Below are 22,807 nucleotides of genomic sequence, written 5' to 3' on the forward strand. Positions count from 1 at the left end.
GGACATTCCAATACTGGCTTCTTCAATATTTTTTGCAGTAGAAAGAGACTGGTACCACCCATGGAATTCCGAAGGAATAGCACCACTTTTGCATAATTTCAAAAGATCTTCTTTTTTCTTTGTGCTTATCGGTAAAGGGCCTTTATATAGTTTCTCTAATTTTTTTGGAATTGCTGGTGGTCTACCTTTTCCCCAAATTCTAAGAACCTTATAATCACTGCTATGTTCGTATTTATATTCGATAATATCAGGATGCAATTTCGAATACCGCAAACTTTTGATCAGTAGCCAATTGACTGTGAACAATATCTTTAGATCTATTTTTAATAAGCAAATCAGATAATTTTTTTAAATCGTAGAATTCATTAAAACGTAATTCTTTAACATTGTAACGTATTTTTTTGCACATTCAATGGCGCTGTGCATTGAATCCACTTCCATATAGGAATGGCCGCTCTCCAAAAATTTGTGTTCAATTACCTCGATATGACTCACATGCACTAAATAAAACAATAACGCTGCTACATATTGGTTTCTATTTTGACCTTCACATGTATCGGACCATAGCGAAACCTCTTATATTTAGTGGCAAATTTTTTAAATATTCAAAGAGCCGATTTCTGAACTTCCCCTCTTGCCGTTTAGCTCAGTCCAGCAATAGCAAATGGCTCTATTTGGAGGAGCTGATTCATAAATGGTAAGGTTGTAAACACAAATTTTTCGTGAATAGTCATTGGGCTAACATCTGAGCACGGAATCTGCAACACAGACTATAAGTCAAATGTTACTGAGCAAAAACTTTCTTCTCTTGTAGCCCTATCCTTACCTTTAATTTTTTCTGCATTGCAGTCATCTTTTCTTCTTAGATGACTCAGGTAAATCTCTTCATATTCCTGTTGTTGGTCTGCTGTCACTAATTTTTTCTTATTTTTTTCGCACTGGCAGATATCCTTTATGGGTTTAAAAAAGGATAAATTATACTCTTTTCCAAAAATTCGTTTGTAAGTAATAAACGAGGCAGTTTTTTGATTTTCCTGTCCACATTTCTCTTGATATAAAGAGTACATCTTTGAAATTGAAAGTGTGCTATCCAAATATTTCTTTTTTGATGATTTCCATGTGTAATGGGATTCAATTGTCGGCAAACTTTCAATGTGTAATTTCACGTCGATAACAATACTGTCAGGAGTTTTGTTCCCAGGTTTAGATTTTCCTCTTTTATCTTCTCCAATGTAGGTGCATCCAAGATTGTTTTCTGTTTAATTTAAGCATTTAAACATTCCATTGTCACTTACCTGCATTTATTATTTCTCCAGAAGAAGTATGTGAAGGCGGTGTTTTATTCCGGCAAAAATTGTGAGAAATTTCACTCTCTTGGCTTTTCTGACAAGCTAACATAATTTTCTTCGTTCTAGAACTCATTTTGTTGATAAAATAAAACCAAAAACCGTCCAAAACTAACTAACGATCTGATCACTATCGGAACATGCTACCAAATAATAACAAAATAAATCATGTTTTCTAACCTCACTTATTATTGGTCTTAATGGATTTTCTGAGTGTCAAATAATTTATAAACCAATTAAGTGCACTTAATAGATTTTTCCTGAATAATATTTAGTCTCTCCGGACTTAATACCTTGGAACTACGTACGTAACGTATCTCTTCTATTTGAACTATATTGGACTTAACGGGTATTTAGTATGATAGGTTATATTTAAATGGACTTGGCTATGCAAAAAAACGATTTTTTTGAAAAAAGTGGACTTACAGGGTTTTCTTTGTACGCCCACGATATATAAGTAAATAAAAACAAAAAATAAAAAGCTTGTGGTCTTGTTGGGTTTTGAACCCTAGTTGCTAAGCGAGGCCTTAACTAATGGACCAGACAGGCATGTACATTTAAAATGGTTACTTATAACAGATAGCATGTATACATATACAATTTAAAATTATAGGAAGAAAAATTATCTAGGAAATGTTATTAAAAATTAAATTTGGTTCAAATGTAAAGATGTCATTTACACTAGTGCTGGCAACCGAAATCGATTTTTCGGTTAACCGCGGTTTTCGCCAAAACCGAAAATCGGATATTCGATTAATCGGTTTTCGGTTAACCACGGCTTTGGTTAATTAAAACCGAATATAAAGCAAATCGGTTTTCGAGTAAATCAAATACCGAATAATCAATTTTCGGTTAACCGACGTTTTTGAACTGTTGACCAAAACCAAAAACCGATTAGGTGGTTAATGGATTGTTGGTTGACTCTGACCGTGATTTTAAAGGTAAACCATACAAATCAAAAAAAAAAAAAACGGCCTTGTTAAGTGGAATTTTGGTTAGCAGTGAGCAGTTTGGATTGCAGGATTCTAGAATATTTACTGGAAATTGACTTTGGACAACTTAAATAAAATTCCATAAATTGATTAAATTAATACATATTTTTAATTCAAAATAAAGACATAGGTATTCAAAATAAAAACATATAATATTCTTAATAATAATAATATGCATTTTTCAACCCTAAAAAATGCAAGTCAAGGAAAACTAATAGTTTTAACAATTTAAAAGTTTTGAATTATGGTTAAGGAAAACCAACATATTTACTGTGTTTGCTTTCAAACAGTTTCTTTTAGCTGAAACTATATTTCCTGAAAATCAGAAAAAACTCGCTCTAATTAACTATACATTTTTATTTTTAGGCTGATGAGGTTTTTTTTTGGTTTTGCGATTGTAAAAAGCGTTTTCGGTTTTAAAAACAGTTTCTGGTTTCGAATAACCGTTCTCGGTTTTTAAACACCGTATTTATTTTTTCAGTTTTAAAACGAAGTTTTCTAATAAACGGTTTTAACCGAAACCGGTTTTTTTAAAAACCGGTTTACCGGTTTCGATTTTGGCCGGTTTTTGCCAGCCCTAATTTACACACACAAGAACAGGACTTTTCTTGGCTCTAGTTATTTTTCTAACAGGTCCAACTTCTTCCCTTTTGAGCATTCATTGAGTATGTTAGCTTCATCAGGTGCAGTGAAACTGTGGGATGTAGCTAGCAGATGGTTAGCGAACGCTGATTTAGTTTCTGTGACATCCGTGTTTCTGTAATTATCCACAAAGGCCGTATGTTCTTAAAATTCTAGTGGATATTTTTCGGCCTGATTGTCCAATATACACTGCGTTACAGTCGTTACACTTTAAAGCGTATACTCCCGATTTAGAGAAGAAGTCAGATCTGTCCAAAACCTTAATTAATTGTCCTTTCAAATTGTTAACTATTTTTAAAGCTATAGTTAAATTAAAAGGCTTAAAAAACTTTGCTAATTGGTGTGAGAGACCAATATACTTGTTGAGTTTTCTCATCATATATTAGACTATAAGTCAATTTATATTTGTTAAAAAATTTAGAATAAAGTTGGTTAATGCACGCGAGAGGGAAACCATTATTAAAAGCAAATGTGTTGAAATATGTTAAGTTCCAACCTTAGACAAAGGATTGTTAAAGATTCTGTAGAGTAGGGAATTAAATGAGGCAAATTTATAAGACGGTGGATAATTTGATGAAAACTGAATAACGTTATCCGTGGTGGTTGGTTTGCGCTAGATTTCAAACTCTAATTTGCTGTTTTTTCTGGTAACGAGGACGTCTAGAAACGGCAGTTTACCATCTATCTTTTCTTCTGTGGTGAAGAAAATATTGGGGTGAAGAGATTTAAAAAATCCAAGAAACTCTGCCATTTCGATGTCACTACCATTCCACACCACAAAAATGTCATCCACGTATCTCCTATATACGGTCAGAAACCTTCCAAATTCACTATTTATGATCTTTTTCTCATGATTCATAAAAACTCACTTAGGAGGGGAGAGAGGCAAGACCCCATAGCTACACCGATGCTTGTTTTTTTTTATGTTATTTGCTTATAAAATGTTCAAGGACCGGTTTAAGCAGGTTCATTAGATCATCTATATTAATACGACTCAAGGAAGACTTAAGCACAGTATAAAGAACAAGACAGTAGGTTCACTCTCTTGCGGCCGTTTGAAGTAGGGACTTCTAAACAGTGCCGACTGTTTTTACGCGGTCGTAAATCATTATTTAGTTTCGGCGGCAATCCTTTACGATACGGGGGGTGTTTGAAACATTTTTAATAAGGAATATTTTCGTACATGGCGGCGGGCGGCGTGTAATATACGGAATTTTTTGAAATTAAAGGCACTTTGTATTATTGTTAAAATGAAATTGAAAGAATATTATTAAGTATCTCTTTTGAACAAATAACTGTAAGAAAAACACTTAGTAGATAGCTTTAAAATTAAGTTTATTAGAATGTACACAACCGAATCTTAGCTTTACGTTCCTTTCACGCTCTTTTCTCAACTGACCAAAAAACTACCTACCTAATATTACATACACTTAATTAATAATAACTTCGTTAATATACCCATTTTTGAAATATTTAATAAAATTTACATAATGTGATAAGAACACTCAGCATATGGAACTCGGTAACAGTGAAATATAAAAAGGCAGTTAAATAAAAAAAACTTATTAAATGCCTTTACTAATTAAATTAAACTAATTAAATTATTTGCTTTTAAAATAGGAGATGAACCAACAAACACACAAAATTGAAAAAAAAATCTTATTAAATGCCTATTAAATAAAAATAGGTGTTTTACAACCTAGAATTCATATAAATATGCAAAATAAATATAGTTTTACATTGGGGATTATAGTACACATCAATATTTTGAAACTTAAACCCTTAAAAATCACCCTTAATGACGAAAAAAATGCAGTTTTAAGTATGGTTAGACAGTATAAGTGGCTAAAATTTATATCTTTCAAATGATTGCAATGCAACTAATAATAAATCGGATAGCTTTCACTATTAAAAACCACCACTAATAACAGAATATTACCAAAAATTTTTTAGATTAAAATCACGATTTAAAAAAAATATGTACTCTAAATCGCTAATACTTTTTGAACACATTATTGGTACCTATATATAAGTCCATTGTAGAAGGCTACGCTTTAATTTTTGAAATAAATACATAATTTTTGATGTTTTTTTTTTAAACTGCAATTATTTAAAAATATATTTAAATATTTATAAGTTTCTATGACAATTAAATGACATTCAATAAATATATGGCTTAAAAATATACTTTAATGCATTTTCGTATTTTATAAAAAAAATCCAAATCGCTTGAAATGGCCGTTTTGTTTTATTCTTAACTTTTTTAATTTTTATGCTAATGACTTACAATCTAGTTTATTTTTAAAGTTTTTGATAGTACAGATTTGAAAAAACGTGCTAGATATTTGTCTAAAAAACGTGATTTTTTTAATTATTTCAAGTTATTATTTTACGTCATTATATTTTGTTATCTAAAAAAAGGGGTTATGTTCACACAGTTGTATCTCGGCGCCTATAGCACCTAGATAAATCAAACAAAAGCCAATCTTTTATTTTTAAACCAACTTTTGTTTATTAGATTTTTTTGTAGGATCTTAATTTTCCGAGATATTTCAGAAATACTGAAGAAAAGCGTGTATTTTTTTCTGTGAACTCATCCATTTTTATTTTAAAAAATTGTATAGACTTTCCTCCATTTATATAACCTGGTATTATTTGCCATTACAGAGATTCCCATGATGTTTATTCTTATCTTGAACACAGTGTTTAGTGATATTTCAGCCTGTACCAACAAAAGAATTGTGATTAGCTCTGAGTTGAGACCTCGTTTTGTTTTTACTATTCACTGTATTGAGTCGGATAGTCTTTCCAATAAAAAAAGGCGGCCGACACTCTAAATATAGAAGAGTTATGGTGTCATAATAAAATATATGACACCATATATTTAATATTTCATAGCTCGAGTTTTAAGAAGCAATGGAAAAAATATTTATTTTTATCCAATAGTACTCTATTATTTAATTATAAACTAAATAATATGCATTAATCACAGCAGTAAATTATGTAATTTTTAAAGTCCAAAATTTCCGCACAACGCTATTATAGTTCTAATATTGAAGACGCCCCTGTATACTAACCACCAAAAGTTTTATGCGATAAGTAAGCCTGTACGCGGACACGAATAAACATCGACGGGCCGAATGAGACCTAAATTCGCCACCGGGCAGCAAAAAAGAGTAGCATCAGAAAGCGAGTGAGAAAGGCAACATTTTGGGCGGCGCTTAGAGTGATCCTTCTATTCTAGTTTATGTTCGGTGACTTAAAAGGTCTCTAACTAGAGTAATACAATAATCTGGTGGGATGCTGGGAAAAAGTTTTTTACGTCGAGAGAAATCAGTTTTGAACCTTGTGGAATGGTGACAGTTTTTAAGAAGTTTGTCAGTTCTACTGAATTTTTAGCAGAAAAATCACTCCTAAAGTCTGTAACCTCTCTCAACGTAGCATTCAACCAAGAGGATAAATTGTAACAAGGGGAACTAACAAAGGAAACAACCGGTCTAATGGGTATATCAGGTTTGTGGATTTTAGGAAGACCATAGAGGATAGGAGTTCTAGGGTTTTAAAGTTTCTCTTTTTTAGTATGAAAAAACTCCAAAGTTAGGCTGCATTTGTCGAGCATTTGCTTAAACTTAGTGAAAGAAGAGTTTGTAGGATCTTTATTAATTTTAAAAAACTCACCCGAATCCACAAAATCCAACACCTCATTTATATAGTTTTCCCTTTTAAGAATTACTAAACAATTGCCCTTGTCCGCTTTAGTTAGATTTAAGTCATTACTTTTTATTTTATTTTTAAGAGAAATTAAAACTTTACTATTAAAGGGAGATTTATTTGAATTAGAGTTATTGGAATTGAGGATGTTAATAATTTTAGCACGTAGGATATTCTTTTTAATAATGTCCGTAGTTTGCAAAATATTCTCAGCCTCCACCGCCAAAATCTCTCGTGCATGTAAATCCACATTCCTTGGGAAATTATATTTTAAATTAAGGTTCAATAATCCCTATTCCTCCAATGAAAAAACCACATTAGTTAAATTCAAAAACCTTTCAAGAAAACTAAAGTTACATTTACCTAGCTGAGTTCTATATTCATGTAAATTATTAGATTTTAGTAAATAAAGCTGGATTGTCTTAAGATTACGTATTTTGTTACTAAGCCTACGAAACGAGGTCTGGAAAAAAATGTCTAAGAAAAAGAACCTTAATGCGCAATACAGTGAAATCATCCGCATATTTAAAACATTTTAAAATAATGCGAGTTGGGAACACTAAAACATTTAATGCGCATTAGCGGTTGCGTGTATATATGGTATATGTTACGTACATTTTCTTACGTGGTATAATTCTTTTTTTAGTATTTTAATTAATTCGCACTTAGTAAAACATGTTGTTTTCAATGTTAATTGCATTCTAATAAATAAATTATTAGTTGCGTATGTGGTTAGTTTTCACTCTTTTTGTACGATTTAGGGTATTTTTAGAATTAGTTTTTTTTGGTCACTATACAAGTAGAAAATATGCGATTTTATTTTTTATCGATGATCTACGGATTTTGCATATTAAAATTAAAATTGGTTTACTTACTAATTAAAGGAAATTAAAATTAATGTAACTCTTCTGTCCTTTTATTACCTACAAACCCCTTTTCAATTTAGTTTTCCTTCCTACGCTTACATTCTCTGTGTTCCCTCACGTTACGACACAATCATGTGAGTGACGCCGCCATTGTATGCGCAAAACAATGTGCAGAAGCTGCCAAAAAGAGAGAATTGAAAATGAGCAGTACTTTCGCATTTAAACTACAGCATTACTGATGTAAAAATTTATTTGAGAAAATACAAACGATGGAACAGATGCCATTTTTTTTAAATTAATTCAAAAACAAAATATGCCATTTTTGCATGCCTGAGTTGTGCTAATTGCGGCCAATCCAACCATATCTTCGCTAAGATTAAGTCAACGGGACAGTATATACTTTTTTTTAATTTATTCCAAAACAGACAAAACAATTTTTGAATGCCTAATCGCGGCCAATTCATTGATATGTCCGAACACTCGTACAATATAGAAATACCTATTGTTATTCCTTATTTGTTTTATTCAAGCGCTTGTAACTTGTAATCCGTTGCGAATTTCGGTATATAATTAACGAACCTTTTTTAATAACAAATTTTTTCGATATGGCCAATACTTTTCGAGTTATTTGCATTTAAACAATCAAATTGTTTATAACTAATTAGAAAATAATTATCAAAATCGTGTTCAGTATCCTATAAAACATAAAATAAAAGGCTTTTTAGCCATCCCACTAGATTTTGGACCTTTTGCTCTCAGCGAATGAAGCCCATCCGTTGTTCCATCTGGTAAAACGCATCCGTTTATGCCGCAATGGTAAAATCGGATCAGATACATTATCTCACGCTATCGTAACACTAGTGCCTAAACTAAAAAAAGCTTTTTTACAAAAAGTAAAGATGGTCAATTTTATAAATCCTGTAAAGTGAGTAAAAATAAGTACTTTACGCACGATTGTAGAAAAAAACATTTTTCGGAAATATTAAATTGTACCATAAAAATATTGTTTTATTTCTTAAATAGAATGCAAATTTTTCTATGTGGCTTCATTAGTTTTCATTGTTTTTTTTCTTGCGTAACTTTTGGTATACTTTAACTTTTTGTAAAACATTTTAGAATAACTTAATGAATGGGTCAATGTGCTGCGAAGCCAACTTTAAATTGTCAAAAAGTAAATTTTCCATCTAAGTTCGAAAATTTTGACCAGGCTTGTAGTTTTCTTGTTAGACGCCTTAAATACTCATACTTAAATATATTTAGTGAATATTCCCGAAGCCCCAAAATAGACGTAAGGGTCCAAATAAATGCAATACAATGAACGTCTTTTTTTATGTCTATTCTTAGGAATGTGAATGGTTCTAAAAAGTATTTAAGACTAAATTTTAATTTATTTAATGATGATGGATTTCTAAGCAACAACGGTTTTTTCATTAGGATTGGCATCTGATAATCCACACATCAAAATGTTCTAGGGAACAAACGTATTAAAAACAATTCACTGAAAATTTGGAAATTGAGAGTATTTAGAAAATATTCAAACTAAACACAGACATTCGTCAACTGGTATATCAAAACAAAAGTGACACACACAAGTTGAATAAAAATATAATAATTCTAATATAAAACAGAAAAAGTACAAAAACTCTTGTAAAACCTCAATAAAAGGTTGATAAACAATAGCTATTTATCGACACATAGTCGGTTGGTTTTCATAACTTAACTAAATCCTACTAGGACTAATATTTTGTTTAAACCGCCTATTAATATAATGTGTCAGAATTATATTAATAAAAATAAAGTATTAATAATAATTTACATGAACGGTTCGATATTTTTATTGACAGTTTAAGGTCCATTATAGAAAGTATAAAGTAAATAGATGATGCAGAGTCTTTATAGTATGTATATAGATAGTCTGTTTAAGTACATAGAATGTTAATCATTTTGATTTTTAATTTTTATACATATTTTGGTAATTTTTTTTATTCTTTCCTGTAATTGGGTAACAAACTTGCTAATAAATGCCTCTTTTTTTATAGCCTAGTACATTAGGAATAACAAATATTTAATGTTTTCCTTTAGGCTTCTAGATTGTGCATTAGATTATGACGGATAAACGGGTCTATTAAGTTGATCCCTTAACTTTTATAAATATTATTTCAGAAGTATTTTTATCGCTTTTATCACTACTTTAACTATAATTGTTATAAAAATATTTTTCACAAAAAACGTTGTTTTTTAAAAGCAATTCCTCAATGCGGTGTGTTATTGGAATTCCGATATTTTCGACATAACCATTTATCACTGGTTTTAAGATTAGGAATTTAAAGAAATTTAGCGCATTGGTTTTAGTTTTTTTTGTATTATTGCATCCACGATAACCACACTGTTAATTTAGTTAAATTTGTCGGATTTACGTCTCAGATTAAACATTTATTCAGCTATTCGAAGAAAATATCAATCTCTGGTATTAAAGCAAAAATATAACCATGCAAAAACTCCTCGATAGGACATTAGAACGCCAATAAATATTACCGATTAATGTGACAAAGGACCGGTAAAATTATTTTCGGGTATTCTAAGTCTATGTGCCGCGCATTTTTGTGTTCAGGATTTAGCATATGTTTCAATCAAGGATAAAACTGTTATTGTCGACTCCCAAAAGGTTGCATTTATTGTCATATTTTTAAAGAAGTTTTCAAGGATGGTTTGTTTTGAAATGAAAGCACTGAATATCGTGACTAGTATGCAATAAAAGCCCTTATTTATTTATTTTATTCTTTTTTCAGCATATTAGAATTGTTAGATTGTTTTTCTTTTCAAAAAAGAAGCATACTCATTGACTACACACGCTACAAGTGCTGCACATAGAAGGAATAATTTCTTCATCTTGATTTTTCTGGAACATAATGTGAACATCTGTTTACCAGTGTTAAGCATTAACTCGAGGTTTAAGACATTAGGAATCATGACCATATTAGCGATTTTGGCATCAGGGGTATAATTATTGCCTATCGATATGTGGGCTTGTCCTATCGGGGTAATGCGTGTGTCTCGAATATGGATAGAAGGAAGTAGACAAACATGAAGAAGGCCAACTGGTCAATCGAGTTGTACCACAGAGTGTCAAGATAGGCGCTTCAAACTAGGCGTATGAAACCGTTTTGCTACTATGACTAATAGTTTGAAGAGGTGAATGCTTCCTCTGAGTCTGACTGCAGCTCACTGTCATTAATATTTGAACTGGAGCAGAGAACGGCAAGATTGGTAGGCTAAATGACATAATGTCATCTTCAGTGACGAATCGCGATTCTGTCTAGGTAAAATGGCCGTAGAAGAGTAAGATGCCACCGTCGAGAATGGCGTAACATTGGATATGCTGTTGAGAGGCATGTACACAGGATTGTTAAAGTAACGGTTTGGGCGGCTATTGCCTATGGTGGCCGATAACTCCTTCTCTTTGCTCGAGACAATATGGCTGCGCATTATGTTGATGATGTACAAATAACGTTACTGCCTTATCTAGAGGGCCATCCACACGTCCTTTTTTAGCAAGACAACGCACGTCCCTATATTAATCATCATACTACCAACTTTCTTCAAGAAGCAGGCGTAACAAGCGAGCGTTTTACGTGGTAACCCCCTTTACCGGGTTTAAATTTCATCGAAGGTGTGTGAGATATGATGGGGAGGACACTAACCACTTTACACCACCCGCCAAACTTTGGCACAACTAATCCACGAAGTTCGAGTTGCCTGGAATGAGGTGCCATAACCATATATTTTTGTCGATGCTAGTCGCACATTATTAGGTTTTTTCTTATTAATTGTCTATAAAAATTCTTGCAGATGTTTTCGTTTCATTCTTGATGTAAGACTACCTCATGGGCAAAAAATTAAGTTGAAGAAATTATTTCTTCTGGGTGTAACATTTTTTATGTCAGTGAGTATATTTTCTATAATATAACTATTACGTAACAACCTAAGAAAAATAAACGGAATTAGGAGAAACTGTTGCATATTATTTTTACAATATAAAACAATTCATTTAAAGGCAGTATAAGGGTCGTCATTATTTCAGTTTTTGTCATTTATCTTTTGTAAGTATTATAATTTATTCTTATAAAGGTTCCACTTATATAACTTGCTCTGTCATTTGATTCAATAATAAGATTCTGCATTTTTATACAATTCCGGCATTGTTCTTCTTTAATTTGATCTAGCTTTATTACCGTAAAGGCTGTAAGGCTGTAAAGCCACATCATTAGTTACAAATTCATTTTTAAATTTGCCAGTCTTACACCTGTATTGAACCTCTATTTTAAGAAATATGTCCCGATAGTCAAGTTTCTTTCTGTTAGGCATGATTTAATTTTTTTTTTCGCTCATTTAGTCGTGAGATTTTTAGTGTTATTTTTTTTCCTTTATGCGAGAATGGCTTGATATATTATCCATTAAACCATTTTTTTTAATAATTAATTTTGGAATCTATATTTCAGTGGTAATGAGTTTTTTTCCGAAAAAAAAATAATGTCAATAAAAAAACCTTTATCATTTCCTGCCTGAAGAATAATATAAGTTTTGCTATGAGATTGTTCATTAAGAGTAGTTTTTTTAATTAAATACTAGAAAAAAATTGTAGAATTACCGGAATTGAATGCCACTATGCTCTATATGATAAAATGTAACACTTTTCGATGTTTAACCCAAAAAATCAAACATAAAAAGATATATCTGGACTCAGTTAAAACCTTCTTTTTTTTCTGCACTTAGGCTTTATAGTCATTGGCCCTGGGATGACCAGATAGAGTCCCAATGATAGAGTGCAATAAGTTGCTTCGAAACATATTTCAGTTTATTCTATTTTCACCTATGGTTCTACTTTCTTCTACTTTCCATTTAAAGCCTCGTGCTGTGATACATTTTGTATGTCTTTAAATAATAACTTGGCATTAGAAACAGTCTGTAAGTTTAAAAAATCCATACAGTCTTTGTTTTTTGCATGCCTTTGGTGGTCTATGCGGAAAGTTTAGAAACGAAAATGTGTATCCTCTCCCCTTTACAGTTATTTAGGAAACTCGGAATTTGATTTTCTAGGTAAGTGGTATAGAAATTGATTAAAACAAAAAACGAAGATAATTAAATTCTCTACAAATTTCTTTTCAAAGCGAAGTTGTACAACAAACGAGGACAAAGTTAGAGGGCGCCAAGTCACTAACATAAGTCCTTGTTTAGTTTTTTTGTATCTCTGTTTATCTTCACTTAATTGCAGTAAATTTGATAATTTTTTTTTCGGTATCCTATTTTTTGCAATAGAATTGACTGCTTTTATTAATTTTAGCGCCATTTTTGCAAAAGTGGTTAAATGTTTTTCCCTATCTCATATAATGCAAAAGACTTGATTGCCATTTTAATATAATAATCTTTATTTAGCATAAAAAAAAGCTACATATAAAATACAATACATTTTTACAAAGTTCAATGAAATTATAATATTTTTGTAAACCCAGTACATTATAACCTACTTTCGTAAGCAGGAATAGCAAATATCGAATTAATACATACGTGCGTCACTGCAAACCGATGATTTGACAAAACAAGTTATTGTAAAGTATAGAAATTTAAAATCGCATAGCGGCAATGACGACACCTGTATCTGGGTCAAGTTGTGGCCTAGTTGAATTGGGTTCAATGGGGGTCAACCCGGCGAGAACCCGCGGTGCCCCGGTTTTTCCAGGAACCACAGCACCCCGGTAATCCATGGATGCCGCTTTATTCCGGTCCGCAAACACCGTCTCGGCCCCGATCTAGGCCTTTCCCCACAGTGGCCCATCCAAAAGTTGTTAAAAGCCACATACAAGACCACAATTGCACTCCTACTAACGTATTGTTTAAACAGATAAAATTTAAAAAAATGGAATAAGAAAAAATTATACATAATAAATAAAATACACAAATAATAGTTTAAATTTAAACATGCTCTTTCAGAAGTTTTTTAAATGCAGTCAAACCATCACAATTTTTTATAGTAATTGGCAACATATTATATTCATACAAGCCCTTATATAAAACAGAATTGAGTTCGTTCGAGGCACAGTTGATTTCGTAATGCCCAAATCCAATGAAATTTGCCTTATTCATATGTGAGGGTATAATCCAATATAAGCAAGTGCATTAACAATATTTTCTTCAGATCGTCCAGAGCGACGTCTTCTGTTAAGAGGTAAATGGATACTGCCATTTTCTCGCAACCGAGTAGCTAATCTTGCAAATGTCCTTTTCATATAACGTCTCTGTTCTGGATACCGCATAGCATAATATTCGAGAGGCAACCGTTGAGTTATGATTGCATTCGAAATAAACTGCTAGCATATTATAGGCTACTTCATTTGGAATTTTCATTTTTAAACTTATTAATTTGTAGTAAAAAAACACTTACACATAAGAAATAACTTAAAACTGACAACTGTCAATTTAAGCAACTTTAAATGGCATTTTCCAATCATTTGTATCTGTTTATATTTCCATAGGCCTCTTGATATAATAGTAATATTCAAATAGAATTAATAAATAATGCTCTAATAAATCATATTCGGAGATTCTCGATTGCCAATTATATTTTCAAGTGGAAATATGATTATGAGCTTTCAAATAATTTTCAGTAATTTTTGATAATATTCTATCACAAAGACCGCCCTAATATTGCTAATAATATTTAAAATTTGAAAAATAGGTTATTTTAAAATTACTCGAAAACAAATGGAGATATCGAAACGCGGTTTTCACTGGTTTGTTAGTATGTTTTAAGTCTTCGAAACCGCAGTGAAAAAATCATATCATTGCATTTAACTTTTTAGAGAAAATCTCTAAAAACCCAGTCTCTGTTAAACAACGCCCTCTGACGACTTCACTGAAAATAAAGTGACATTGACAGGTGCATATTTTGAAAGCATTTTAAATTTCCTTTTAAACGAGTACCCACTTGAAATACTTTTAATAAAAAATCTGAGTACAGGGCGATTAAAAAGTTGCATTATTTATGATCTTCCCCCACCCTTCTCATTGGAGATATGAAGAAAATTCTTTAGCCAAATTAAGGCAAAATTAATGAAGATTATTCTGATGTTTTCAAAATGGTACCTAATAGTGGCTATTTTAGACGAAATTTGATTTTTTTGAAATTACTGTGCAGTAGGGCGTAACTGCACAGTAATTGTGGTAGGCTTAGGAACTTGTAAATATTTTCCAGCCATTTTTTTTGGCCACTTTTCTTAAGAAATTTTTTTTTTCAGCGCTGTGCGATGAATAGTTTCCGAGATACAGCCGGCGTCCTTTCTTATTTGGACACCCGGTACATCACTGAAAAATTTTATCTTATTACAAATATACTGTGGTAACATGTTATTTTTAATTTTAAATAATAAAACATATACATTGAACATAATTTTTTGTTTTACAGATAACGAATTGCATACGTTAAGCATTGTTGAGATAGGTGTGTATCAATTACAGTTTAAAATGGTTCTCATAGCTCTATTTTGTACAAGTTGCAGTTTTTCTATTTTAAAATTTGGTAGATTATACAAAAGTGTTGCGCAAAATTCGAATGTAGGGCTGCAATGCTATTATACAATAACAACTTTGTACCCAGTGACAATTTAGATCCTACTCTGGCAATAAAACCAACTTTTTTGCAAAATTTCTTGTGATATAGTCAGCATGTGCGTAAAAATTTAGATTTGAATCAAATATAACTCCCAAATATTTAATTTGGTTTTCGTGACTTATTCTTGTGTCATTGATCCTAATATTCAAGTTTTCCAAATCAATATTCGACAACTTATTTTTTTTCCAAACAAGCAAAACTTTGATTTCAATGTATTAATATTAAGATTATTATTACAAAGCCACTCAAACAAGCCTTTTAGATCATTATTCACACTCTCTTGCATATGATTTATATCATTCCCTGCCAAATAAATCATTGTGTCATCAGCAAATAATTCGATTTTGCAACGATTAACAGATTTGACTATATCATTTATGTAAAGTAGAAATAATAGAGGACCCAAAACAGTACCCTGACCAAGAAATTTAAGTTTTTTCAATAAGATCTTTCTATCAACTGTTTCAAATGCCCATCGGAAATCTAAAAATACTGCCAATACATAATTACCCTTGTCAATTTCCTTTAGAAAACTATGACAGATATTAATAATTACAGATTCACAAGAGTGACTTTCACGGAAACCAGACTGATTTATAACCAAAATATTGTTATTATTGCAGTAATTCAGTAATTGTTCTTTTACAACAAGTTCCAACACCTTTTCATATATTTCTACTGTATTTATGGGTCTAAACTCATTATGATAAAAAGTATTTTGAACCTTTGGCACAGGAATCACAATCGACTCCTTCCAGGCCTCAGGAAAAATCCCACTTGAAAGTGATGCATTTACAATATTCAACAAACGATTTCCAACAACATCACAAACATCGCACAACACCCGTTTTGAGATCCCATTCACACCACCCCCCACATTTTTTAAATTCTTTAAAATTTTCTTTAAATCAATTAAAGATATTCTTTGAAAAATGAAAACTTACTATACTGGTCAACAGTGGCATCCATCTCATCTGCAAAAAAAGAATTCCCTGGAATGGTATTTACAATTTCCTCAATACTATTTATGAAATATTTGTTAAATTCTGTAGCTATTGTTAACTCGTTAGATATTAATTGATTGTCGAATTTAATCTCTTGAGGCAATGAAGAGCTTTTTCCTGGAAGTAATGTTTTTAGGTTTTTCCACATTTCGTGGGGATTGTTTTTGTTCCCATCAATAATTTCTCTATAAAACTTATCCTTTTCTCCCTTAATTAGACCAACCACAGAGTTTCGTAGTTTCTTGTATTCCCTCCATATGACATCATTATTCTCCCTGACGACTCTAACATACAGTTTGTCCCTTTGATCCATCTTTTCCCTAATATTTTCAGTTATCCACCCCGTATGCAAATATTTCATAACAGACTTTCGTTTAGGACACATTTGACTTAAAATATTAGTAATGTCGTTTACAAAAATATTTGCTAACACATTTACATCCCCACTGTCATTCGTCCATTCAGTCCCAAAAACATAATTTTGTAACCTATCTGTACTATATTCTTTCATAGATCTATGGTAAATGACTAAATCACCATTTTCATTAAATTTTTGTTCGGGATAAATAGACAATACACAGTGGTCACTAATTTTAGGCGTTAAGTGTACCTTATAAGATATATGTTTATCATTCGTGACAATATAATCAATTAGGGTTCTGCTACTATTAGTAATGCGCGTGGGAGTATCAACAATTTGATTAAAACCATTTGCATAGATTTGGGATATAATTTTTTCACCATAAATGAAGGCTTCAGTAAATCAAAATTAAAATCTCCCATTATTATGTTGATACCCTCAAACACAGTGACCTGATCGAGGTAACTACCGAAATAATTCAAAAAAAAAAATTTAATTAAAATAAATTTTCTTGAAAAGAAGGTGTGAAAACGGTAGTTTTTCATGTCAGTTTTATGATCTGCGAACGTTACATGCAGTAACTGAACGTTCACGCATTTATGATACAAGGGCATATTTAAAATATTGATCCAGGTTTTTTGGCGTCATTTACTTTTAAAAACTGCACAGTGAATCTCATTGCGAAAAATGCAACAAACTGTTTCATTGACTTTGGCGCCCTCCAGCTTTTTACCCCGTGGCAACTTTACTTTCAGTGATTGTTTTTTGTAAATAATTTAATAATTTTAAACTTTATTTTGTGTTCAAATAAGTTTTTCGGAACGACTTAGGGTTTAGCCAGAAAAATCTTATTTAGAATTTAAAAAAAGTCAAGGAAGGGGATACACATTTTTGTTTTCAAGCTTTTTCCAGAGACTGCTAGCAACTGACAAAAACCAAAGGCTGCATGTATTTTTTAAAATTTTAAATGCAAGATAGGCTGTACTAAGAAAATTCAGTTGGGTCTTTTTTTATCAATAATTTTGTCAAAACTGTATCCTGAGCAGAGCTCAATAATTTTTTCCTTATATTTCATTTTCTAGTACCGTTACTATAAACCCCTACATATTTTTTAGACGAAATCAATGACGAAAGCTCAAAACTACATACGAGATCTGTGGATTAGCTTCATTACCAACCCGTCAAGATTAGACGTAATTTTGCAGCAAGCTGAAGACGATTTTAAGAGACGAACGGAGCAATATTTTTAGTTTGTAAGTCACATACCAAGTTAAACGTACACTACTATGCTTGAAAATATATATTTTTTAAATCTAGTTCAAGCAGATCTAATATAAAAGTTGTTTCTATAGTTATTAATATTCCAGTTTAAATTATTTTTTATGTTAATGAAGTATTTGCGAAATTTGAAGTATCTAATATTAGGCTCAGTAAGTTAATTTTTAGTGAGTGGAAGATCTGTTTTAGTCATAGACTTAGTTCCTTATTATTTTTTTACATGTGTATTTTTTTAAATATATATACATTTTATAAGAAAATTATTGATATTTCAAAAAATTTCAAAATATTTAATTAGGGAACAACACATTTCGAAGTAATTATAGACCTATACTGCTTGTATACAATTATTGTAGCTATAGTATTATTTTTGTATGCATGTTTTTGAGATCCTTATTTAGAGTTTTTCCACGAAGACAATAAACGTCAAGCATATTTTTAATATCTATTGTACCCGTCCTCTATATTCCTGTAAACAACAGACGTCGTCTATCATTAAATTTAACGGTACTATTTGGTCTACACCAGACACGTTAAAAACTTGTTGAAAACAAAAAGAAAGTTCGAACAGAAAGTTAAATGATAAAAGAATAGGTTTGTCAGGATACTCGGAAGCAGAAAAATTAAAGACGGTACATGCGGACCAATTTTTCGAAGATGGTGTTTTCGCGCCAATAATGTGCTACGCATGAGTATTCACTAGTTGTACCAACTGTTAGGACTTACTTCGTTGTTAGTCATGATTTTTGGAGATTTAAACAGTATTGACAAGAATTGTTTAAACAACGTTTCATACACCAAAGCATGACGATCGTAAATATGGTTTTGATGTGTTCAGCAGATGAAAACCGACTTAATAAGGGGAAAAAAGGAAAAGTCTGCTATGTCAGAATGGAAATGCAATAAAAAGAGGTTTTAAGAGATATTGGGGAACCAAAAATTTCTTTTAGAAAGGAAGCAGTTCTCGGAAAACTTCCGTGTAGTGAGGTAAGTGCAACAAGGTTATATCAGACAATCGTATTTAGGTACAAATTAAGTTTTGGGGTTTACAGTGTAACCACGTCTGCATATATTTTTTCTCCTGGTGACCTGGAGGCGGCTGAAAAATCACATCCCTTCAGATAACTTCACAGCTTTAATCACAATAACCAAACAAGAGTTCTAGGAGACACGTGTGAAAATTAGATGAAGTTATTCTCATAGGAAATGTACTGTAAAATACTTTATACCGCTAACAAAACTGCAAGTGTGACAATAAACCTTATGTGATATTTTCCAAATTACTTTCCGTCATCTTCAAGTTTTGCAAGATAAACTCAAATTTCAGAGACCGATACGAGGTATCTACTCATAATAATAGGCTAAACAAAATTCCGGGGAAAATAAAAAAACCATGTTAAAAACCCCATTATCTCCTTTCCGATTCAAGAAAACCATTATTCCCGAAACGTTAGCCAGAAACTATGTTTGGATACTAACCTTAGTGTTCAAAAATGTGGCAACTTTTCGATGAATAATATCCCACAATTAAGTGCGAATTATGTTTTTATCCAAACGTATTCAACGCAGATTTCAATCAGGTTTGGCCTTCCGAGATCTAACTCTTGTGCGTATGGTGAAGCTGAGTTAAAACAACTAGAAATTGAAAACCAAATGCACTATAGGAGGGCAGATCTTGTTTACAAAACGCTGTCACCAGATCCTAGCGAGTGCCAAAGAAACAACAGTACTATTGTTCTTTATGTCAATCTTCAGCAAGTTTTCTTTTATCCTCAACTCAGCCACAATAACATTTTCTACCAGAGGCAACTATCATGTTACAATTTCGGCATACATGAAAAGAAAACAGCAACAGCTTATCTGTATACCAATCGACTAGCTTAGCGTTATTGCTAATGCAAGTCGTAACCAGAGATGTGAGGAATTTTCTCTGAAAAACAAAGATTTTTATATACAAAAGGTGTTAGTCTTTAGTTTTTACTGGCTGCATTAGTCCTAAGTTACCTTGTTGCTTATGTTAAAAATGTCTATATTAGTACTTATATAGTATCTCATTTACAAGAGATAACTCTCTTTTCAGCTTGTCGGTATGTCTCGACCGATATTAATTCGGCAAAATGATCTTCTTGCGGCCACGAAACATTTTACTTCCAACCACATTTGGTTCTGTCACACCTTATAGCGATAAAAAACCTCCGTATTGTTAACAAACTCAACCTGCAGCACTTAGCAAACTTCCGCTTTGTCTCCAAAGTGTACAGAAAAAGAAGAAAGTTGTGCCTCTCGGAAACTAGGTGTGTTATCGCGGAGGATTGTTGCATTAGGTGTGGTCAGAAAGTCTGATCTTTTCTTACTTTTGCCTCAAGTTCTTAGAAGAATCTCACTGTAAATTCAAGACTCCATAGTACTTATTGCTTTAGAAATGTTGCTTGTTTAATTGTTACTTGAGAATTGCAGGTTAAACGGTTTTCATTGATTATCTTAAAGCTGTGCTGGACCCGTAATTCTTACGCTCGGTGAGACACGGGACAAGACATATGTCGTTATATTTATTTGTTGTGCTATGAAGGTGATACACCTGGAGTTGTTAGCTGATTTAACCTTTGAAGAATTTATCGTTTAAACTTCAGCATTCAGACGTTTCATAGTCCGACATGGTTGATATAGTGTAGTAAATAGCTTACTAAACTAGCCCAACAATCTATCGAATCACTAGCTGTATAATATGTAGTCATATTATGTTGTGTGTGTTGCCTACTATCATGCAGCACGTACAATTTCAGTTAAATTATTGATTTTCTAGAACACCTGTTTTTATGTTAAGTTGGGTTATGGAATGAAGAGTTTGTTCTTATGACGGTTTTTTGCTAGATCTAAGATTGGTGTTGCTTGTTTAGCTAATTAAAATCGTGACAAATTAAGATATCGTTTAATTTTATGTTCAACAATCTTACATGGTGTCAGGTCGGTACGGGTTTATTAATTCCAGCTAGTTTTCGATATAACCATGAGTTAGCCCGTTAAACTGTGATAGGTATAGTTTGAAATGGAAGGCTTGTTTAAACCCCCCGAACCCCTAGTGCTTGATGGAAACATTGCTCAGAATTGGGCAAAGTTCTCCCAGAAATTTGATGTATTTCTACAAGTAACAGATTTAGCATCAAAGGGAGAGGAAAAGAAGGTAGCAGTATTTCTAAATTTCCTCATCGGAGATGATGGTTTAGAATTATTTAATAGTTTTACCTGGACAAACGGTGATGAGAAAAAGATTGAGAAAATCTTAGGGAAGTTTGAGGAATACTGTGCCCCAAACAACATTTGAGCGCTTTAAATTCAATACAATTTGCCAAAAAGGACAGTCTTTTGACAATTTCCTAACAGAGTTGAAAAAAGGTGTCAAAACACTTTAAACGCTTACAAAGATAAGGATGATATGGTGCGAGATAGAATCGTCGTTGGTATATTGGAGAGAACCACATAAGAGCGGTTGCTTCGAGAGAGTAAGTTAACAGTTAAGAAAGCCATAGAGTTTTGTAGGGCTGTTAAAGTAAGCAAGGCAGAAGCTGAGATGCTGCAACAGGAAGGTGCAGTGCTTGCTATATCCAGTTCAAAGCCAGCACGGCACCAATATAGCAGCAAGAAGGTTTGCAAATATTGTGGGTATAAGTATAGTAAGTCTGGCAAGTGTCCGGCATATGGAAAAACTTGTACTTAATGCCAAGGTAGGAATCATTTTGCAGGTGTTTGTGCTGCAAAATCTGAAGCAAAGCCTGAAGTCCTTGATGGAAAGAAGTTCAACATTAAATTTAAGAAGAAACATGTACACGAAGTAGAGGCGACAAGTTCTGAGAGCAGTGAGGCAAATCAAGATTGTGACTCGAGTGATAAAGAATATTATGTGAATGTGGTTAAGAAAATTGGTGACATAGGAACCATGTGGGTGCAAAAAGTAAGTCTTGGCGTTTTTAGAGTGGAGTTTAAACTGGACACCGGAGCCGAAGTGAGTGTTTTGCCTTTAAAGGTTGCCAAAAAGTGTTTACTAGTAGATAAAATGAACAAAACTAGGGTTACTCTTGTTTCATATGGAAATTTAAATTTCAAAATAAAACCTGTTGGTGAAGTCTCTGTAAATTGCAGAGTTGGTAAAAATGAAACTCGAGTTCATTATAGTTGATACCGATGATCAAGTTCCCTTATTAGGTCTGCAGGCATGTATTGATTTAGATTTAATTTTAAAAAAATGCCACTGTAAAATCCGACATTCAAGTCACTGGATGATGTTGTGAAATTATTCCCCGGTGTATTCAGTGGTCTTGGTAAATTTCCAAGTGAGCACCACATTACATTAAAACCAAATGCGGTCCCAAGTGTTCAACCAGTCAGGAGGGTTCCTAAAGCTCTTCATGAAAGGCTCAAATTAAAATTGGAAGAGCTTGAAGCCGAGGGTGTTATTAGGCAGGTTGATAAGCCAACTGAATGGTGGAATCCACACTTGTATTAGTAGAAAAAGAAAATGGGGATTTATGGCTATGCCTTGATCCTAAATATTGAAATTTAGCCATAGAAAAAGACCAATTTCTAATTCCAACAGCTGAAGAGATTGCCACAAAATTATGTGATAGAAATTCTAATTGTGATAGAATTCTAAATAATTTTTTACGGTACTCGACACGACTCGAAAGATGGTTACTTTCAAGTTAAAATTGATGATGAGAGTGCTGACTTGTGCACTTTTGGAACTCCGTTTGGACGGTATCAGTTCTGTAGATTATTTTTTGGAATCTCTTCAGCCCCAGAAGTTTTTCAGAAGAAAAATTATAAAATATTTGGTGACCTTCCCGGAGTTGGATCATATTTTGATGACTTAATAGTCACAGGGTCAACAAAAGCTGAGCATGATAAAAATTTACAAACTGTTCTAGAAAGAGCCCAAAAATACGG

General features: G+C 32.3%; 1 protein-coding gene across 1 annotated transcript in view; it reads left to right on the forward strand.

Annotated features, from left to right (window-relative positions):
* LOC126735616 (uncharacterized) overlaps positions 1–18,126 on the forward strand; it is a 56,256-nt gene extending 38,130 nt beyond the window's left edge. Inside the window, exon 11 of the mRNA XM_050439675.1 lies at positions 17,704–18,126. Within this exon, the coding sequence (XP_050295632.1) occupies positions 17,704–17,838 (135 nt within the window). The 3' untranslated portion in view covers positions 17,839–18,126. The remainder of the gene's footprint in view (positions 1–17,703) is intronic.
* Positions 18,127–22,807: the final 4,681 nt, after the last annotated feature.

Source organism: Anthonomus grandis, chromosome 4 (genome assembly GCF_022605725.1).
Source record: "Anthonomus grandis grandis chromosome 4, icAntGran1.3, whole genome shotgun sequence".
NCBI lineage: Eukaryota > Metazoa > Arthropoda > Insecta > Coleoptera > Curculionidae > Anthonomus > Anthonomus grandis.